Genomic DNA, 16,026 nt, shown 5'->3' on the forward strand with positions numbered 1-16,026 from the left:
GTTAAATGGACAAAGAAGGGTAATGCCCACTAGGTGATTTGAGGATACAAACTCTATATTGGATTTCCAATTTATTCTGTTTTGGAAAGAAGGAGCTGTTTTGTAAAGACACTGAATTTCACCTGGAAGCTTCCAAGGAAGAAAATGTAGCTGAATTATGAATGGTTTGAATACTAGGAAGTGTCATTCAGCCACACCCCACAGTCACTTGTAAACTACATGTGAGCTCCGAGGCGGCCCGCCCAGAGAAGTCTGGGACACGGTGTATTAGTGATTACTGGGAACTTTCCACTGGCATTCACACCTCTCCTTTCCCTGCTGGAGCTCCTGGGGCTTTGGGATGCTGAGAGGTGTAGGACACTAGTTGGTCCAGCCCCTTTGATTTTCCAGGACTGTCAGTTTTGTCCTCACCAAAAAAAAAAAAAAAAAAAAAAATACAGCATTTTTGTTTTTAAAAAATCTATACTTTGTACAAATGAGAAAGTGTGGTTTTGGAAGGGAAACAAGATGAACAAATGGAAAACTGTCAGACACTCCATGCCTCTTCATTGCTTTATATGCTCCAGCCAAAAAAACCTTCCTGGAGGTTATTCTTGTGCTCTTCTACCTCCCTACACTAGTAGGGTAGCTATTAGCCACTTGTTGCTATTTAAATGTAAATTAGTTAAAATTAAATGAAATTTAAAATTCACCTCCTCCTTCATACTAGCTACTTTTCAAGTATCCAATAGCGCATGTGGTTATTGGTTAATGCATTTAGGTGGTGCAGGTAAAGAACTCTGCCACCGTCTCAGAAAGTTCTACTGGACAGGGAGTGCTCCGGGCATCAGCCACCACTGTCCATTTCAGAGTCTTCCATCTTTCTCAGGTCATTCAGAGCTGACTCTCTAAATTTAATCTTTGACCTCATTTGGAACATCAGAGTAACCAGAATCCACTGAAGAAATAATGACTGTTCCGAATTCCACAGCAATATTCTGCGGTGTGTTCAATTCCTTACTCTGTTTGTCTCCCCAGATTTTCCTCGTAGCATGAGAAAAACTGTTACCTGTTAAATCTTGCCACCCAGTTACAAAACTGAGCCAGCTCGACCAATACGTTTTCAGGGTGAAGGATAAAATAAGGAAAATGAAGAATCTGAGGAAATTCCCCAATATCCATCTTTAATCTCACTTTAAACAATCACAAATCACCTATTTCAATTTGCTACCCTGAAGTACATTATGAAGTACATTATTTGGATAATTCCATGAAAGGAATATAATATTAATGGCCACAGGAATATTATTTAGACATTTCGAAACAGAAAACATGAGACGTGCTCTAAAAATAAAATTATTCTGTACCTTGATTCAAATGTTTCTCTTCATCTGCTTCTTGTTTTGCTTTGCTGTATTTACTCCGTCTATTGAAAGTTAAAAAAGAACATTCTCAAAAGCTGTAAGCCACAAGCTCTTTGCTACCATAATGTAAGTCAGGCAGATACTGCAGGCCCATTTCACAGATGAGAAAACTGAGGTTTGTGGGAGGTGAAATAACAGGATGAAAACTTGTCACTTTGGTAGTAAATAATGGTTTCAAGCACAACTAGTCAGAACCTCTGCTCTTAATCACAGTATTAAACTGAGGTGATAAAGCAAATATTTTTATAATATAATTATAATTTTAAATCCCCAGGAGAAATCTGTTTTATTGAAAATAGATTATAAGTTTACCGGCTAATTTCCATATATATATATATACACACACATATATATTCTGAATTAAAGTAAGTTTCCCCAGGTGAATTCTGCATAAATCAAATAACAGTAACAATCAGTATGTGATAAGTAATAATAAACCCTGTTGCTATCACCACAATAACCACTACCATAAAAAAACCTCATTATCATATTATACGGTATTCTTAAAACAATAGCTTTGTGGTCACTGGCTTCAGCCGCTGCATACAAATTCCTAAATTATTAATGACCATTTAAAAGGTAAATATTTGCTTGGTACTGGATTACATTCCTTAAGAGTTTGTAGAAAACTTGGGCAAGAGTAAAAATAAATTTCCATTTGTAGCCTAATTCCTTTTTCCAAAAAATGATGTAGGGTTTTAGAGTTGGCATTCTGTTCTCAGTGCCCAACAGGAGTGAGATCTGGCTTGGTTATAAAAGTCTTGGGAAAAAGAAATCTTGAATATATATAAATCTTGAATCAGTAATCTTGACACATTTTATATATATATATGTGCACGTATACGTGTGTGTATGTGTACGTATATTTAGGTAAATTGGAAAATCAACTCAGTTGATATTAGAATGCTCTAAAGTTTGGGAAGGTAAGAACATTTTAGTGAATAAAATGTGTACATTTACATATCGGTCAAAAACGTCAAATTTACTTTGAAGTTTACAACCGTCTTGTAATTTTCTTAGAGCTTTAAAGACAAAGTAAGTCAAGACTCTTACACGTGAGGAAACTACGGCTCTGTGGGGACAAAAGACTCCCTGACGGCCACAGTGGGTCTCAGCAGTGTGGCCCTGTCCGAATCCGATACCCTGAATCCCTGAACTTTGAACAAGTAGAGGAGGGCTGGGTGATCATGGAAAAGAAGGGGGGGGGCCACGTGGTGCCACCAGAGGCAGCGCAACCACGGCCATGTGTCCCAGCTCCTCCCCCACATTCCTCTCCTAAGTGTCAGCAAGGCAGGAACCCGCGCTGCAATCAGCCCCTCAGAGCCTACAGATGTTCCTCCATGTGTATAATTCCTTTGCGAATAATAATACCTTGGACTTTACACTGCACTTAACCTTTCAAAGTGCTCTCCTCACATATGTTACCTCCTCCCCTAACTGTTTGCAAAGCAGGAACCAGCTTAGTAAACAGAGGCCTCAGTTACTGGAGTTCACTTCGAAGTGCCTGGAATTCAGTCCCAAATAATAGCTAGCATTTTTACTTTGCATTTAATTTTTTAGATCCGTCGCATCTATCATCTCATCGCATCTTGACAACAACCCTATGAAAGCAATCAGGCAGACAGACACATGCTTGGTCCCACTGTACAGATGAGGACATGGAGGCGGGGGTTAAGTGATTCACCCATGACCCTCTTAGCAAGTAGCAGGGGCATGTGTCTGTCTTGTCCAGCTCTCTGCCTCACATGCCTCTCACAGTGGAGATGAATTATATGATGACACCAAGTGAGAGTTAATTACAAGTAACATCACATTTTATATCAGTAAGTACACTTAAATTGGATTCCACTTGCACTCAAAACCCATTGCTTTATTGAAGTTAAATAGGTTTAAACATCCTGAAACCAAACATTTGTATGAAAGATGTAGTCCCCTCCATGTCTCCCCCTCGCCTCCCCTTTTAAAGGAAATATAAGAGAGTTAGGTCAGGCACTATGAAAACAGCATTTTGTGTCAGGGAAACGCGTGGCTAGGTCCCAAGGGTGTGATAGGGTCCTGTCAGCTTGAGAGATTATATCTTATCAGAATTCCTAAAAGCATTATCTAAAATTACAAGTGTATCTTTTAAACCACTTTAGATCTCGAATACTGATTTCAATGTCTTTCCTTTAAAGGGAAAAAAATGCACAGAGCAGGGAAGTTTTTGTACCAACTTTTCTTCCTTCCTTCCTTCCTCGAAGTATAGTGGATTTATAATGTTGTTAGTTTCTGGTGTACAGCACAGTGATTCTGTTAGACGTATACATTCTTTTTCATTATAGGTTATTACAATCTATTGAATATAGTTCCCTGTGCCATCCCGTAGGCCCTTGTTGTTTATCTTTTTTGTATACAGTAGTTTGTATTTTGCCCCAACTTGGAATTGTCAGTAAGTTCGTCAAAAACCCTGGCAGATACCAAAAGTCAGAAGCAGCCCCAAGGGGCCTAGGAGTGCAGTTACACTTTTTACAACACACTCATTAAACGTGGGCAAAGCCAGAGGAAACGCAAAATGGCAGAGATCATTAATTATAAGGCTGACACGCCCATCCCTTCCTCTGACTTCTAAACATAGAAGGAGGAAGTCAATCAGAGAAGAAGGTGTATTTTTAAAGAAATTTCTTTCCCCGGAATGTTACTTGGAGAAGACCCTAGTAGGGAACAGGAAATGCAGATTAAAAAAAACACAAGGATTACTGTTCAAAGGCTAATTGTAGCCTATTAGCTACTTAATAATACCTTGAAAACTAAAAAGCCTGAGTCCTGCTCTACCTTTGTCACCTGATGACCCTTTCTCCTTTGGCTCAGGGTGGGACAATGTGTCCGTTATTGTCCTGAGAAAGAAAGCCCACTGAGGCTTATTACCCGGCCAGCCAGCCGGGAGGAAACCATGCAGCCGAAACTGACATCCCAGGCAGATCACCTGAATGGCAGAACAAAACCTCTGTGGAAGGTTTTCTAATTACTGAGACGTGGGCAAGCTGATTAATAAAGGGAAGGAGGGGAGTGGTTGCTGAGTGAATACCTCCAGAAGGAAACATGGAAACTTTCCATTGCAGGCGTTAAAGCAAAAAGCCTCCCCTGCAAATGAAACTTTGCAAGTTTCTCAGCTAAGCCGGCCCTCCACCAAAGGGAGGGGCTGAAGGTATTAACAGACAATGCCGAGGAGCAGCAGGGGTCCCCCCGCGCTGCCTTCCGAACTATGTGTTGTTCCTGGTACCTTGACTAGTGGATAAAACAAACAGAATAGTAGAGGCAAGCATCGCAGGGACCCAGCATGAACCCCACTTGCATTAAAATACTGACTTCCCTGATCAAGTGGATGGATTTGATTGATGCGGTTCACTGTTCCAAAACTAATTAGCCAAAGGTAAGTAATTTATTCAGCTCAAGTGCAGATTAAAGAAGATAAAGCAATGTAATAACTAGCACGGCTCCAGGAGGACCCTTTTCAGTGTTTAACGGCATCACCCGCGAAGATTCATCGAAGCCATCCTTCTTCTTCCCCTTCCTTAAGCTGTCATTGTTCTTGCACCGAATGATGGCTCAACGCTCTTCCTGGGCTACATTCTGAAATGGTTGGAACTGAACCGTACGATTTGCACACAAGTTGTTTAGAAATGTTCCCGCAGAACCATCTGCCCTCTAATTGTATGAATTTACATGACTTCATCAGAGCCAATTTAGGCTAACATTTAAGTGTATTCATTCTTATGTGATCATAATATTCCAATTAGGACACCAGGGGAAGACAGATATAGACTGAATGGTAACCGTTTTAGCATGATGGGAACAGTTCCCGCTCCAAAGTGGAAAATCTTAACCTTCAGAAGAAGAAAAAACCAACTTGCAAAGTCTGACTTTATGGCGCGTGTTAGCTCGCACGTTAAATCACAGTCCACGAAAGGTACCAACATCACGGGGGAGACGGGGAGAATTCTGGTTTGCTTCAACTGTCGATGTGAACTCTTGGGGTAGGTCATTTTTTTCAGTTCAAAAGACATTAAGAGAATCTATGTATGCCAATATTGGAAATCATGAGAGATGGACTCCTGTCCTGATCAGGCAACTAGCTGTGTGACCTTGGTGTAGTTAACTGCCTACCCTTGTCTCCAGGTTTCAAGTTCCTAATATACGAAATGCCAAGAGTTCTCCAAATCTGAGCCATCTGGGCACCTCCTCCACAAATTCTGCCATAGCCACTTCATTATTTTTTTCTTAAAATCAATTCCCTTTTTCTCTTTGATTCTGATGAAAGGGGGGTACTTTATAACCCTAACATAAATGGCAACCCAGCAGCACCAGTAATTAACAGGTCAGTAGAAAAGCCACCATGGCTGGTTATCAGACAATACTTGTCTCTGATCACAAACTACCCTTTAGAACTGAGGGACTCGTCTTGTATTCTAGTTCTTTCTTAAAAATGTTTCTCATATTAAACAGTGAAATGCTACTTGGAGAAGACACACCGGCCTAAAGCAACCCGAATTCACACTGCTCAGGATGCTTCTGGAGACAAACTGATGAAAATCATTAGTATAAAGGAGGAGTGGGAGGGTTGTCAGAGGAATTAAACCCAGTTGATCATTAGTCCTGAAGGGCATGACCTTATCATTGCATTTTGTAATGTTACTGTTCACAGTCCTTTCAAAAATCACTTTAAAAAGCAATAACGTGGTTACACGGTGGAGATCACAAATGGATACCTACAGGAGTATGAGGAAATGATGCCACGTTGCCAAGACAGTGCGCATCTGTGGTTTAGGATATGATTCCTAGGGACAGCATCACATAATTACAAGAAGAGCGGCACCTTAAACAACCCAGATAGCAGGTACAATTATGTGCTCTGAAAAGCTAACAGAATCCTTAAATTATAATTTAAGTGACAAGGGACGAGGAAGACATTGATCAAAGATGCCTCTAAAAAAATGTAAGTTAGTCTGCTCAACACAATGGGGTGGTAAAAACATACACTGTATCTAACTCAATGTATTCTGTCTATTATATCATTTTAAATGTATAAATAAAATTTATAAACTTAGGAGTTTGATTCTTTCACTGAGACCCCCCCCCCCAAATGTTTATACTTGTCAGTTGGGCAAAAGAAAATTGGGAAAGTTAGAGATTACTCTGGTTGGCTTCAAGCTCAGGCTTCTCAGTATAAAGTCAATATAATGAAATCAAGGAAACAATTTCTATTAAAAAAAAATCTAGCAAGATATTAGTTGTGTGCCTGAGGTCATTTCCTCTTGCTTAAATGAAAAATTAGCACCAAATAGATTTTTTTTTTTTTTTGAGGTAATTGGAAGGACTGAAACTCTTCTCTCTGAGTGGGTCTTTGCTCATCTACCTCTTAAAAAAAAAAATCTCACTTGTCATCAGCAATGTGGGAAGTCACCCCGTAAGGGGTCTGTCTCGAGCATCCATTCTGTTGTCAACTCTCCACGGCTCTGAGAAGCAAGAAGCAGCCCCATCATTTTCCAGGCTAGGGTGTTTCGTCTGTTGCTTTCCCATATGGCTGGCTGCGATGTGGCAAGAAGATTTGGGGAGTACCATTTAGCATCGTTCATTTGTACTCTCACTAAAAGCATGGACCAGACTTTTGTCGGCCCTGCCTGTCTCCTCTCTCCTTGTCCATTCTCATCCCATTTAAACATGAGCAGTCCATCCTGACAGAGCGCACAGCCGGTACGCAAAGAAATCAGCTGAGTGTGCAGGGGCGGCTGCAAAGCCTGTCAGCTACCTGGCTCCAGGCAGCCTTTCCGTGACAGCTTTATGTCCGACACTAAAGAAGAATCGATAGGAGGCCAATGGGTTGACATTTCATTTTCTAAAAAGTGATCCATTGAGGACCAATCACCAAGCAGTGTTTATCAGCCTTGGGAAGTGACATTCTTTTGTTTTTTTTTTTTTTAAATGGGGGAGAAGGGACAGGAATCATCGCTGGGTAACCTGACAGGCTCAATTCTCTAAGGTGGGGATTCATAATTGGAAATCCAATCAATCAGCCTTAAATAATAAAGTGATCAATAAAAGCAGAAAGGAAATTAAGTCATCAAGCTTGCAATGCTATTTTCTATAGCTACAGCTTTTAAAAAACTTGTCTTCCTGCATTACATTTTCAAGTGCTTTTCCTTTTTTTTTTTTTCTTTTTTTTTTGGTCACAGCAGAATACCTGAAAAAAACTTATACAAGGTGACTTGTTTCTAATTACTCCTGTCTGACTGCTGTATTTAGGACAACTTAAAATGCAACAAAGTATATCTAAAGGAAAGCCAGACTACAACCAGTGGATGCTTCCAACCAGTATCTTGGTGGCCACTCAAGATGAGACCCATTTTCTGTAAACAAGGGTTCTCCCAAAATGGTTCCGAACATCATGTGGTACTGCATTTTAGTCAAATATGTTTTTGGAGATGAAGGTAATTAATATTTTTTCCTATTTTTGGACTTTTAAACATCTTTATTTTCCGATGCCAGAAGTTGTTCTTATACACTGTAAAAAGTTCAAATGCAGAAATGTGTAATAACAGAAGCATAAACCCGTGTGATTTCTATACATTCCTCACCGTGCTCCACCCTCCCCACTATCAGATGGCTATATACTGACGCATGTAGTTCCCATGTGTTTCTGAGTCTGGCATGTGGACACACACAGAGTCAAACGGCAGTGGACAAGAGGTCCATCTTGATCGACTTCCAAAATCAAAAGCCAGGGAAGGAAAGAATTCTGGGAATTTAGACTTTGCTCAGGCCAAGTTGAAGTTTCCAAAGCTTGAGGTATACTATTACACAGGGTGCAGCGGGCGTGTCTAGACGTACGTTTGTTTGTGTGCATCGGAGCAACAGGGATGAGTGTTTGTGGTGGATTTAACTTCTTCAAGATGGAATTCCCTGCTCTAATCAAACAGACCCAGGACCAAAAAGCACTAACAGGATGACGCTTGTAGGAGCCCACACGCAGTGAGGAACAGTTCCGTGCTGTGCCGGAGGGACCATGACTGATCTCTGCACACCAGGACATTCTCGAGAGTGAGATTAGAGATACGATATTAATAAATATGTGTGACAATCGAAACCATCCACGCAAATCGAGCTCTATGGTCATCACCCTAATTATAATGTACCACAAAGTAGGAGAAAATCATAGTGATTTGCCCAGGCCAGTGGACATAGCCAGAGGCAATGTTGCAACATGAGTGAAATCACCAACAGGAGAGGCAGAGAGAGAGAGAGATAATGCAACAGACAGTGGCCCGAGAGCTACGCCTGTCTGTCAGTCCACTAACGCAATACAATGGCCCTGGACAAGTACTACACCTTTCTGAGTATCAACTGCCTTTTCTTTTCCTTTTTTAATTTATTTTTGCAGGATTGGGGGAAGTAATTAGGTATATAATATAATATAATATAATATAATATAATATAATATAATTTATTTAATGGAAATACTGGGGATTGAACCCAGGACCTTGTGCATGCTAAGCATGTGCTCTAGCACTAAGCTATACCCTCCACCCCACAATTTCCTCTTCTATAACATGAAAAGATTTATATTTAAGAGGGTTATGAAGGGGAGGGTATAGCTCAGTGCTAGAGTGGGTGCTTAGCATGTACCAGGTCCTGGGTTCAATCCCAGTACTTCCATTAAATAAATAAATAAATAAACCTAATCACCACCCCGTCCCTAAAAGGATCGTTTCGATACCCCCAGATTCTGCTTGCTTTCTTTAACCCCATCTTGCAGAACAGTTTACGGTGGGTGGGGGGAAGTCGGAGAGGGGGAAGGTTCTCACTCATTAGACAAAGAAGGCCTGGATGTGGGCAGACAGTGAAGAGGGGCAGCTGCCACCCCGCCCCCCGCCGCTGCCTCTGGAGGCTCCAGGCAGTGTTAACAACCACGGTAAGAAAAACGCCATCATAAGAATATGCTGCAAGGCTATTTCTATCTTTCTCTTTCCTACGTTGTTTTTCAAGTATCAAGTTCGATTCTAAGCGCTCACAGAATCAGTCATCTGCTGTTTTAGATCCATTTCCAAGAACAGCGCCACGCCCACAAAGTGCTCAAAGGCTGTTTTCTGGAAACAGTGATGGCTCTTCCTCACCAAAGACAGCGCGCAGTAGTGCCCACTTCCTTGCTCTGCTTACCATTTTCATTAACCAATACCATGCTGAAGTACCTACAGGGTGCCAGATTATTTTGCCTATCAAAGTGCTCCTGCAGTAAGTCTTAGAGGCAGGTATTTTATTATAGCTGTTCTATAAAAAGGAAAAAAAGACTCAAAGAGGTGACGTAATACAGCCTGATGGGGGAGTGGAGGTATAGCTCGGTGGCATTGCACATGCTTAGCATGCATGAGGTCCTGAGTTCAACTCCCAGTACCCTCATTTAAAAAAAGAGAAATACAGCTGACAGATGGCAGAGCTCAGATCTGAGGTCCAGGTTTCACATGGCTTTTTTTTTTTTTTTTTTTTTTTGGCCTTTGGCAGTAAGTCCAAGCTTAAGAGAGATATAAATGTAACACCTCACAGCCTAGAGTATCTAGAAAGCTCCCATTGGTCTGCTTTTTGGCTTAGTTTCCTGGAATTAGTTTGGTCTTTCCAGGCCTCTCAGCTGTGAGGGCTGCCACCAGGGTCCCCAGCAGCGCTAGGAGGGGTGTGGGAGATCAAAGCAAGGAGGAGGGAGCTTGCGATGCAAATGCTGTGTTTATGATGCTAATCAAAAGCCTCAGCTTTGTGTGGAGGAGACCAAAAGCTCCCTCATAAAAACTGGGAAGGGGGCAGGGGCAGCGAGAGGCTGCCGTGCTTACCTCCTGCTGATGACGAAAGCTGCGATGAGAATGACCACCAGCACCACGCTGCCCGAGACGGAGACCAGCAGGACAGTGGAGTTGGCCCCGTCGCCGATGATCCGGGAGGGCACTGGCAAAGACAGTGACACAAGGATCACCTTGGGCAAGGTCCTAAGAGCTAGGACTTCTGACTGTCACAAGTTTCAACTCTGAGGCCATTTAAAATGCTCACAGCCCATTTTGCTTTTTGTTAAGCAATCCCACGACAGCATTTTCTAAGACCGCCTTAATGAGACAAAGACATTCTTTTCATAATTGGAGGAAGAACTTCCACCAGAAGACTCTTATGTAATCCTATGGTAAACATTCTCTTCTTTTCCTTTCTACTCTCAACCCAGACTCTTACTTAAGGATCTGTTGAATTCTTTAGAGAGAAAGACACTTGGGAATTTCAAAATGAACAAGCAGTTTTGAAAGTCACCCCCTACTAACCCCCCTCCATCTATAAAAAAAAAAACAAAAAACCCTGCCTATTATTGCTCAGCTCAAAAGCCACTTCCTCCTTGAAACCTTCCAGGATAATCTCAAAGGATGTCTAACTTCTTCAGATTTAATTCTAGACTTTCTCTTTTTAAAATCCATCCTTATTTAATGATTTGTGAACAAAACTATTTTCTAGAACTGATGTACTAAATTCTGCTCCACCATCTCCTTATCAAGTAGGTTTCATTTTGGTTTGTTAATGATGAAGGGAAGATATCTTATGCAAAATGCTTATTCATAGCTATGCCCTCTGGGATCATTTGTGATCCAATCATCCAGTTGATTCAACTCACAGTGCTGAAAGATTGATACAGTTGTCTAGAGGGGCTTAAAAAAAAAACAAAAACTGAGCTGACTTGATTTAAACAGATTCCTAGAAGTAAATGAGAGAGGGGAAAAAAATGGTGCCTTCTTTACTCCTCCCAGGGAGAGAATGTCCTAGCTTAATGTAACATAGTTATGCAACTCTCAGGTAGTCAGTCTGGCAATCCCATTTTCCATGGTTTGCAGAAGGCTCAAAACAAGAGAAAAGCAGACACTTTTCAATCATATAAAAAGACAAATCAGATACAATTATGAAAAGTTCTCTAAATAGCATGAAAAGTTCTAAGTTACAGACATTGGCTATTTAATTTCAATGTCCACTGCAACAAAATATTTACAGCTTCTTGGGTTTCACTGTAATGGCATTTGCTCTGATTGTAAAAAAAATCCTAGAAGTCGTTACCTGTGTTGGTGGTGACCTCGAGGGGCTCACTGAAGTCTCCGTAGCCAGCTGCTGTCCTGGCTCGGACATGGAAAACATAGGACGTCAGAGGGTTCAGGCCTTTGATGTCCGTGTTCCTGGCAGCTGTCCTGACGATCCGATAGCTTCGTTCATTCTGATCCTACAATAGGAGAGGATAAACTTAAGGAATGGGGCAAAATCAATCCGGAACTTACTCCAGGTACAATATTAAAGGAGTCCACTCAGAGGCTGAAGTGAAGGGAGACTGATAAACTCTAAATCCTGTATTCACTTCAGTGTTAGAAGTACTATTGTTACTGCTCAGATGGTGACAGAAGTGTGGCGCTCAGGAATGATTACTGATACGGACCACATCCAGATCTTCACCCATAATCTTTTTTGAAAAGATCTTTAGATGATGATTGGTGGCTTTCTTCACTCCACAGCCAGCAATTTAAAAGAAATAACTACTATAAGAAGGCCCCTTTTCTTTTTCTATTTTCTGTCTAGAAAATGTCAAAAACGTTATAATCTGGTTTCAATGAAAAAAAAAAAAACTGTCCCTTTTCTGCTTTTAATAAGGAAGCCAATAAGTGATTATCTTTAAAAAGAAAGAGAAGACAATTGTTCATTTTCTAGACAATCTTGAATGCAAATAGCTCTCTTCAGAATTCTGTCCTTTAAGAGACAAGTTATTTGTAAAAATAATGTCTTTCTATAACTTTAAGAGGATGAAGAATGCAATTTTCTTTCCCTGATTTTCTATTAAAAGTCATCAAAATCCACACCTTGATTCTGAATAGCAGTGATCTACTTAAACAGATCATTATTTCAACTTTTATGAGTCATTCTCTGATAGAAGGTTTAGAGATTAGACCTGCTTAGCTGTCATGGTTTTCATTACTAGAAGGAAAAGAATTAGCTATGTAGAAACATAGTGCACTTTTTTTTCTATTTTTTTAAGATCAGCAACTTAATACATAAAATTCCTAATTGGATTTGATTGGGAAGGAAAATGCATTTGGTTTTTGAGCTTCAGTGGTATTCCAGGATTTATAACTAGCAAAAAACTAAAGAGAAAAAGAAAGGAAAGAAGAAGGGAGGGAAGGAGGCAGGGAGGAAAACAAGGAAAAGAACTTTGCTTATACAGGTAATACCTTCTCATAATATTTGACTTCATATTCCAAGATCACCCCATTGGGCCGATCTGGTTCCAGCCAAGCCAGAGCAACGCTGTACCTTGTAACTTCTTTAGCCTGGACCAAAGCAATGGATGAGGGTGCTATAGGGGGAAAAAAAAAAGCTGTCTTACTTTAGGGGGAAAAAAATTGGTGGTATCAATCAGTGATGTCATCTTATTTTAGAAAACTGTGAAGAATTGTCTTGTCTTCTTCCAGATCCCCATTTTCCTTTCGCCTGGTACAAAAGCATACCATTTTATGGTTCTCTCCATTTTTTTTTTTTTTGTATATGGTTTGTCTTAGAAAGACGATCTCTGAAGTCAAGGCCTGGTAAGTCCACGTGCAGTACCACGGCACCTGGAGCCATTCCTTAGAAAGGCTGGAGGCATAGAGAATGCCCTCTGCTTGTTTAGTTTTTGCTAGCCATGAGAGCCTTGGGACAATCTCCCTTTAAGCTCAGAGAAACTGCATCTCATCCAACCTCCAAGGTATTATGAGTGTCCTCTTGCTGGTCTTTAACTTTATACAAGCAAGAGACTTTGCAAGTCTTCCAAGGATACTGTAGAGAATGCCGGAAGGCCAACAACTTACATACTTCCCAAATAAATAAAAGTATTGCTTAATTACAGTAAGAATTTCCAGTTTGAACACAACCAGGCAAATAACAACACAAATAAAGCCATGATGGTCTCTCTGGACATAGATGGCATTTTGCAATTGTTTTATAAGAGCTGAAATATTGCTTTTGCTTGCTGAGTAGCAAACCTTCCTCTTTCCACTGAGAAAGACACAAAAGTCGTCCTCCGCTGGGTGTATTCTCAGGGGTGGGGAGGAGAAGCGTTATCTGAGATTTATAAAACCCAGCTGCTTCTCCGCTGTGGTGGTCACACCTCCAGCCAGCTGTTATCCAGCTCTGCTGTGACTGACAATGGTACAGATGTGCTGTCTCTGGGGAGAAGAGGGAGCATTCATGAAATCTGTCATCTTACCTATCAAAGCCGGTTGGCAGAACCAGAGATTAGAGGGTCTTCCTAAATTGAACATAGAGTCTTATTTGTTTGCAAACTGTGAATATGTATTTAAAGAAATCTATGTATTTATTTATTACTATTATTTTGTTGTGATTGCTTTATTGTAAAATATATAGAACATAAAGTTTACCATTTTAACCATCTTTAAAGTGTACAGTTCAGTGGCGTTAAACAGATTCACATTGTTGTGTAAACCATTGCTGTGGTCCGTCTCCAGAACGTTTTCATCTTCCCAACTGAAAATCTGTACACATTAAACAATAACTTCCCATTTCCCCTTTCCCGGGCCCCTGGAAACCAGCATCCTACTTTTTATATAGTATTATTTTTTAACGGTGGTACTGGGGATTGAACCCAGGACCTCGTGCATGCTAAGCAGGTGCTCTACCACTGAGCTATACTCCCACCCTCTTCAAGTTGTGAATATATATTTTATAGTCACTGAGGAACAACCACTGTTGGGTCGTCCTCCTGCTCTTCCCCAACACACACATACACACACACCTGCCAAACCCTAACTCAGAGGACAAAAAAGAAAGTAAAATTGTCGCTCAAAACGGAATGGGGCTAGCTTCAAACCTGCTTGACCCCATCTGACAGGTATACTGGAGGCAAGGGACGCAAACCAGTCACACAGGGAAATCTTGCTGAAGATTCTGCAGCAGAGAGCACCTCTTGGAGGTGGCCATCTGGCAGCCCGGCACCTCCGTTAGGGAGCCTGGAGATGATAACACACACTCTCTCTCCCCTCTGTTTCTCTCTCTCTCTCCTTTTCCTTCCACCCCCACCCCAAAGCTATTCCAGATTGGGTCTCAGGCATAAACACGAATGAAAGATACAGGGGATACACATGTTCTCCATCAACGGCAACCCCAAGGTTAGTAATACCAAACTGCATGAACAGGGCTGCATGCAGCAAACCAATGGAAGCCACTGAACATCTGAACAAAATGAAAACTGGAAATGTGCTCATTAGCTGTATTAGGGCTCCCCTCCCCCAATACTTGTGCACGCGTGTGCACGCGCACACACACACTTTCTCTCCTCTCTTTCTTTACTGGTTGACACAGAGCCACTGTCCAGCAGAAAGCAAGGAGTGACCTTCCTAAATACAGAGGCAGTGAGGAGGCTAGGAAAGTTGCCTGCCTGTGAAAAGCCATTTCACTCCAGGTAATAGATACATTGCCTAACGGAGCACTTTAGCATCCACTCCATAAAAAAAGGGGCTGTTTCAACGCTGATGTTCAGGACGGGGAAATGAAATAGAAAAGCGAGGCAGTTCGAAAAAAGCAAGAGAGAGGAAAAATCATAAAGTTAGAAAATGAACTTTCCCTCAGAAATGTTCTGGGTCAGATTCTGATAATCGACAGATTCCTCAGGAAAGAACTGCCTGGCTGCCCTTGGAGGGCACCAATTAACTAAGATGGTTTCTCTCTGGCTGGGTTATCACTAAACTGCTGCGGGTGGGAAATGAACCTGATTTCCATTTCAGGAGTTGGAGCCGCAGTGTTCCCGGGGCCCATTCAAAGGGAGTATGAGCTCCACTGACGTGCTCGCAAGATCTCAGGCAGGCAGTTAACAATATAATCGTGTTAACTAACAGTATTTCTAATGCTACCCTACTTGGAAAATGCACAGGCACACACATCAAAATAAACCAACTGAACGGACGCTGACTCAGCTGTCATGAAGACGGAGGGAAATGAGATTAAAGGGGAAAGGAGAATAAATAGCTCTAATTTACAACAAGTCTTAGGTCGTGTGGCTGTGAAGTCTGAATTCTTTTGGAGCAGCTGTTTTCCGGAAGAGCACTTTTATCAGGTCACAGTGACAAAAGCAACCCGTGACCAAGCGGGACTGAGAATCAGACCTACCATAGGCAGTGTCCCTCCCCCTGGAGGAGAGCTTCTCAGCTCCTCCTGTGAGAACCAGCATTTTGGGAGAAGCTGGGCTTTGCCACACTGCCACTTGGGAGAGAAGAGGCCACTTGGATGTCCTCCACATTATAAGCCACATGGGGGTTCTGTCCTCGCCTTTCCTACCCTGGGTCCAGTACAGGCTCCAACTCTCCATCTGGAAGCCATCACCCCGCCTGTGGCTCGTTTCCCAGGAGGAGGCACTTGGCAATGGCGTTTCTCCATCATTTCTCTACCCCAGAGGTCCCCAGCATCCGTCTTCTCATGCCACTCATGTAATTGCTGCACATCCCTCCGCCACGTGGACTATGATTTAAGTAATATTTTTCTTAAATCGACACACTTTTGTTTTTGAAACCACCCCCCCCATTACTGTTATCACTTGCAATTA

General features: G+C 41.6%; 1 protein-coding gene across 2 annotated transcripts in view; it reads right to left on the bottom strand.

Moving 5' to 3' along the window:
* EPHA4 (EPH receptor A4) overlaps positions 1 to 16,026 on the bottom strand; it is a 136,781-nt gene that overhangs the window by 21,115 nt on the left and 99,640 nt on the right. For both annotated transcript variants that reach the window (XM_010988407.3, XM_010988408.3), the window contains exons 6-9: positions 12,665 to 12,789; positions 11,508 to 11,667; positions 10,256 to 10,367; positions 1,347 to 1,405 (exon numbers count right to left, since the gene is read on the bottom strand). In XM_010988407.3, the coding sequence (XP_010986709.2) occupies positions 1,347 to 1,405; positions 10,256 to 10,367; positions 11,508 to 11,667; positions 12,665 to 12,789 (456 nt within the window). The remainder of the gene's footprint in view (positions 1 to 1,346; positions 1,406 to 10,255; positions 10,368 to 11,507; positions 11,668 to 12,664; positions 12,790 to 16,026) is intronic.

The sequence above is a fragment of the Camelus dromedarius genome, chromosome 4 (genome assembly GCF_036321535.1).
Source record: "Camelus dromedarius isolate mCamDro1 chromosome 4, mCamDro1.pat, whole genome shotgun sequence".
In the NCBI taxonomy this organism is placed as follows: Eukaryota; Metazoa; Chordata; class Mammalia; order Artiodactyla; family Camelidae; genus Camelus; species Camelus dromedarius.